General features: G+C 45.0%; 1 protein-coding gene across 1 annotated transcript in view; it reads left to right on the forward strand.

The window, feature by feature from the left end:
* Positions 1 to 6,320, forward strand: part of IGHMBP2 (immunoglobulin mu binding protein 2) — a 168,731-nt gene that overhangs the window by 140,377 nt on the left and 22,034 nt on the right. The window contains exons 11-12 of the mRNA XM_019519850.1: positions 3,542 to 3,636; positions 3,954 to 4,077. Of these exons, the coding sequence (XP_019375395.1) occupies positions 3,542 to 3,636; positions 3,954 to 4,077 (219 nt within the window). The remainder of the gene's footprint in view (positions 1 to 3,541; positions 3,637 to 3,953; positions 4,078 to 6,320) is intronic.

Raw genomic sequence — 6,320 nt, forward strand, 5'->3', positions numbered from 1 at the left:
TTTTTTTTTTTTTTTTAAAGAGCCAGGAGCTGGGGCCAGGCAGGGCAGCCATTGTTGGGGGAGGAGGGCTGGGAAAGCAAGCGGGGGTCAGGGGGTACTTAGGTGGGCTGGGGGCTTAGCAGGGGACGGGGCTTGGCAGGGGGGTCGTGTGTGTGTGTGATTGTTGTGTGTCCCCCCCCCCCCCAACTTACCAGCATAAAGTCCAGGTCCAGCTCCCTGCAGCGGCGAGCAGGGACTGCCCAAATCTCTGAAGCTCTCCAAATCTTTTCTGAATCGATTTGGACCTGATTCAATTCAGATTCAGAGATTGGGCTGCTGAATCGGACCGGATCTCCTCCGAATCGAATCAGCACCCAAAGCTTTACACAGCCCTGACAGCCAAAGAGTAACTATAATTTGAATCACTTTCTCATTCTTGATTACAGCATTTGCAATGAGTGCAGCCCTTGAAGAGACAGCTCTAACTCTGTAGTGCCAGTGTAGCTCTGTAGATCAGTCAGATGGCAAGAATTTGGAAACAGGAAGAGTGAGCACTTTCTCTGTGCCCCGTCGATCAGTGCTGCTAGCCCAGGGTTTGACACGCACAGGTGCTGTGGGGTGGCAGTGCTAAGGATTGGGACCATGTTGGATCAACCAGCTACTTTGCTTTAGAGCTAAGGGAGGCTTTTGCCTCTCATCTCAGATAATGGAAGCATATTACCATGCAGACTGTAACACGCCCGGCAGCAATGGGCAACACAGCGAGTTTTCGATATGGAAGATCTCAGACAGCAAACTTCTATATGCCTTGTGTTGCTTGTTAGTTGAAAGGGTTGTCGCTGCAGTTGCCTCAGGGCTTCTTTGTCAGCTCTTTACTGTAACACATTAGGTGTCTAAAGCTCTGCGGTTAGGGAGATGACAAGTACCTCACCAGAGTGATGTGGGCAAGCTCTAATCGGGGAGAATGACCACAGCACTAAGGAGGTTTGCAAATTAGTTTTGCATCGATTGTGAAATGTTACCCCTCTGCATTATACTGGCTGTGAATTTCACACCTACCTGTGTGCAGTAGGGCTCATCAGACCACAGATGTTAAGACAGTCAGATTCTTTTGATAAGCCGAGAAGGTGCATAAATAATAGGGAGCAGAGGCTAGAAGGGAGCACCATTGTATGTGGGGGGGGCTTCCTCTTCCCAGCTTTTTCTGCATAGTATCAGGGTGAAGATACCTGAGCACAGTAACCAGCTAGAGACCAAAACCCAGGATCTTTCCTCCCACATCACATGCTTTTATGGCTGTCAATATAACAGTGCATCCTCTAATAGATTTTAAGCTGTTTGAGACCAAAATTACCTTTATTATTGGTCAGTAGAGGGTGTGCTGCAATTGGTTGGCCTTCAGTCTCTCCTCTGAGACCAGCAATGCTGTGGATTCCTTGCCATGCACCCACTATCACCCCCACAAGTCTCCCTGGATTTCCTTTCTACCTGGCATCTTCCACAAGGTAACACAGCCTACTCAGCAACTAAACTGCTTGCTTCAGGGATGAATTTTGTTTTCTTTCTGCTCACCAGTGCAGATCCAATGCTTGGAAATACTCTCTGAGTCCTGGAGTGGTTCTCCACTAAGGTTGGGAGATACTAGACCTCAAAAACATAAACTGTTACCAGCTTAGCTGCTTTTTATCTTCTTCCAGCTGACACCTCCTGATAGGGCCCCCATTCCTTCAGTAGGCAAGTGCCTCACAATCCTGAATGCACTCCTGAGAGGTGCTTTTTCCCCACTTTAGAGGTAGAGAGAGAGCTAACTGGGGGCAGTTAGCTCTCTCCCTACCATAGCATCCAGGGGCATTGAACCAGAGTCTTAGGGGACCACAATCACTGGGCTGTGGTCTCTCCACTTTTATCCTCCTGCCACTTCCCTCTCTGATCCTGCAAGCACTTACACACTTGTGCAGCAACTGATATGCAAAAAGTGAAAACCGTGTGTAAGCTGTTGCAGGATCTGGCAAACTTCTAGAACAAATTAAAACTTTGATTATATTGAAAATTAAGATTTCAGGCTCCCAGCCTGCAGTTGCATTGCATTTCCTGGTGCTAGTTTTAGGTCCTTGGTCTCCAGCATGCTTGAGAGGGTCTGTGTGGGGTATACCTAGAGAAGGTTTGGCAAGAGTGGACAGACAGGACTTACCTGGGAGCAAACTCCTCTGGCAGTGCCAAGGATGTGCTGTGGATGCACGTTAAGGCACAAGCCCAGTGTACTGAATGGTAATGTGGGCCTAGATCTCAGATAGCTTTCTGGTGCATTAGGATGTAAATCCTCCAGCTGCTTGGTGCAAACAAATAAAGGTTGCCTCTGGAGTGGGTAGTACAGTCAGTCCAGCATCCCTGGATTTGTTTCCTTTGATATTTAGTTTGTTTTCTGCTGTCCCTATATGTATAATTTTCAGGGTTCTGCAGAATACATCTGTATTCAGTGCTAGAAGTGATCAAAGGATTCTATTTTGATGTTTCTGGCACTGGAGAAGGCATGAGAAAGTACTGTGGGACTATCACGTTAGTTGAATGTTGGCTAAAATAGTCAGCAGTGAAAGTGTTCATATACTGGCATCTTGAGGTTTCAAAGCCAACAAGCAATTGACCTGAATGGAGTGATTTTTCTCTTCTCAAGGCTGTTGTTTCAGGCTGCCTACAGTCTCAGGAAGAAAGTGGCTCATGGACTAGCTTTGGGAAACAGAGGGCTAGAAGTGTTCTTTGAGGTTTTGTTTCATTTTTCTTTTTTTAACAAAGGTTGAAATTCTAGGTCACAGTGAGGAGAGGAGCAGATGTAGCCAATTTAACAGTGATGAGGTATACAGGGGCCTGCTTCTAGTTAGACCTAAAGCACTAACATTTAAGGTTATGTCTTGAATTGAGTGGAAGGACAAGGAAAAACAAAATGACATTCCAAATCCTGTGATCATTAGTTTTAATGGTTAGATAGCTTCTGAGCTGGAAAATCTAGAAATTAATGCTGCCCAGCATTTGAAACTGGGGATTCTGAGCTTTCTGGCTGTACAAAGCATTTAGCTATGTCCAGGAGGATCATGGGATAGAACTCATTAAAATTGTCTCTAGTTCTTTCAGTCTACCTGTGCTTTTTAAGCACTAGTTTGGGGTTGCTATAATAAACCCTGGACCTCAGACAAGGGGCATATATTATCCATGACTTGTTAAATGGTTCTAACATTTAAATATGGCGCTAGCCCATTTATGCAGCTGGAAAGCTTGGTTTTAATATGTGCATGTCCTTTTGGCTGACATTTTCAGTACACCGTGGAGTTTCCTGTCCACTGTAGTGTCATCACTTATAAATCTCACTTATAGTTTCATAGTTTCATAGTTCCACTCGATGGAAAATGTCCAAAATCCAGAGTGTCCCTTTAAGACCCCAGTTTAGTCAGCATGGAAAATGTGGCTTTTCTTGTTTGACTTCCTTTTATCTTTTGGCTTTTACCTGTCAGCCTTCTCTGGACAGAAATCACCTTCCCTTGATTCACAGCTAACTTTGTTTTCACCCTAGGGGAGGTGCGCCTTGTTGGCTTGCATGTCCAAGCATTGGTGAATGCTGGTGTTAAAGCAAAAGACATTGCTGTCATTGCTCCTTACAACCTTCAGGTGAGATCTCAGCTCCCTCCGACGTGGCATCTTAAGCTGAGCGTAGGGTGGATACGCAACAGCAAATCTATCTCAAATGCGAGACCTTCAGGGGGCAATAATTAATCCTCTCCATTTCCTTAACCACCATCGTATTTTAGAGCCTTGGAGCTCGGGCACTCTTTATAACCAATCCATGGGGTGATCATCCTTCCCTTCTCAGTTGTGTGTCCTGACATGCAGGAATTTAAGGGGAAGGTAGTCTTTTAGGAAGATATAATTTCAATTCTTTTTATCTTGAAATTGACCTTAATAACATGCTTGCCCTTGTTTTTCAGGTAGACATGCTAAGAGAGCACCTGTGTCCCAAGTATCCAGAGCTAGAAATTAAATCAGTTGATGGTTTCCAGGGAAGGGAGAAGGAGGCTGTCATACTGTCCTTTGTGAGATCCAACAGGAAGGGTATGTATTTCTAGTGAGACAGAGTTTTGGAGAAATAGGATGTTTTGGCATGTAAGGAAAGGGGAATCATTTAACAAAGTAAAATGTCACCCAGGGTGTTGCCAACATTCAACATTGGTGATTTTATTGGAGTCATGTAATGATATGAGTATCTGAGCTTTCATTTGAGTTAAAAGAAGTAGGTTAGTTGGCCTCTCAGTTTCAGAGAAATGAATGCTGAAGCTTCAAATGCCAGAAGGCCAATAGAAAGAGTTGGCACTGTTTTTAAAAGTTGGTCATCTTCAAGCCCTCACAAATGCTGAGCTTGGCTTGACCCATGTGGGGTTGGTACCATTGCACTTATACCAGCAGCATCTTCCCCCCAGTGGAAGTCCCAAGTATTCCCCACAGAGCAAGGAGTTTGTAGTGAGCTCCTTTTGGATACATCCCCAGAGAAAATGTAAACCAAAGCAAGTCCTATAAGTAATGCATAAAGATGGTTGTTTTCAGAACAAAATCTAGGGCAGAAAATCATGGTTTTTTCTATCACTGAACACAGAGGGACATAACAGCTGGAATGAAGTTAATTTCCTGAGGCCAGAGATTTCTCAGACTCTTTCTGCTGATCCACATAATGAAGGCTCATTATAAAGTATTTCACTATTTTGGAGGCATTGGAAGTTTCAGGTTTTGTGTTATCCAAACCAAGTGAAGGGCACATGCAGAACCAGAAGGAACATCTTTCTGAGTTTCTACAGCACTGTAAATGCACATCACACCTTTCAAACACAGAACAGCACCTGTCACTTGCCATGTGAGATTTGCAGGCTGAGATGACAAAAGACGAGACTGCACACAATGTTTTGGGAATATTAGCAGTGAAGAGGAGAAATTGGGAAGAGTTCACATAAGAAGTGAGCTTTACAAAGAGTTTGATGAAGGGAAGGTGGGACTTGGGTAATAAGAATAGCACAGTGATTGAAAGCCATTAATAACTGGTGACTCACTGCCTTCTGACATCTGTTCAGTGGTTGACACAAAATGAGTGGTGCTCTCAGGATAGGTGTCTGCATCCCAAAATTCCCCATCCCACTCCTCCCCCATTGACAGCCTTGTTGGCAATTTAAGCAGAGTTGCATCACAATGGGTAACCATGTTTAATTGAACCAAGACTTAACCTACTTCTGTAAATTACAGACCTTTTTATCTGCACAGGAGAGGCCAAAGGCCAGCCAAACTCCAGAGGTTCCACCCAGTTCTGTGGCCCCTTGCTTTTATTAATCCTAAAAATGCATTCAGATCCAATTGGCAAACCAACTGGTACCATTATGTAGAGTTTGCCCAGTGGTTAGGAGAGATTGGATTGGACTCTCATTACATTCTACTAGCTTCTGTGAACTGGGAATTAACCCCAGGCTCCAAGACCACAGAGAGGAGATCACACATAGTTATTCATTCAAATCTGACCCTGTCTGAACCCTTATGTATCCCTGTTTTGGGACAAGCTGGATGAAGCTTGTCACCTGGATTTCTTTTAACTGTTTATTTTTCCAGTTATCTCTTATTTAGCCCCAGAAGCTGGAAACTCAGTACCCACCCACACAAGCCTTTTCTCTTGCTGAGCTGAGTCATCTTGGCGTTTGCTATCTGTTATTATTCTTCCTTGAGAAAATAGCTGGAGAGCAGAAATAGACCCTGTCAGATTGCCTACATGGTGGTTATTTTTAACCCTTGGCCTACACTCAGATTGGGATTGTTGGTAGGTTGGGATGGGGATGTTTCTCTGCTTGAGAAACTTGGTTTAGTACCTATTGGCTCAGGATGCTCAGCTGCTGGGAGAGCTTGATTCTCTGTATGCTGGCATCTGGAGTTGCAGCTCCCACTCCTGTGGCTGACAGCTGTCTCCAGGGTTCAGCCACTTCACCTGAGCCCTGGCCTGGTGCTGTGTGATGTCCCACTCCTGAGCACTCCCATCATAAGCCTGCCCCAGTATGCTAGTAGGGCAAGGGTGAGCAAAATGTGGCCCATGGGCCAGATGTGGCCCGCCTGACCATTCTATCCAGCCTGCAGGGCCCCTAAAAATTTAGAAAATTAATATTTATCTGCCCCTGACTGCCTGTCATGCAGCCCTCGATGGCTTGCCAAAACTTGGTAAGTGGCCCTTTGCCTGAAATAATTGGCTGCCCCTGTAGTACAGAGTGTAGCCCTGATGCTACACACCTTCCTATATATTACTTCCCCAGTGGAAGGAGTATAGCTGGCAT

This window comes from Gavialis gangeticus, unplaced genomic scaffold (assembly GCF_001723915.1).
Source record: "Gavialis gangeticus isolate Ggan-Ray unplaced genomic scaffold, GavGan_comp1, whole genome shotgun sequence".
NCBI lineage: Eukaryota > Metazoa > Chordata > Crocodylia > Gavialidae > Gavialis > Gavialis gangeticus.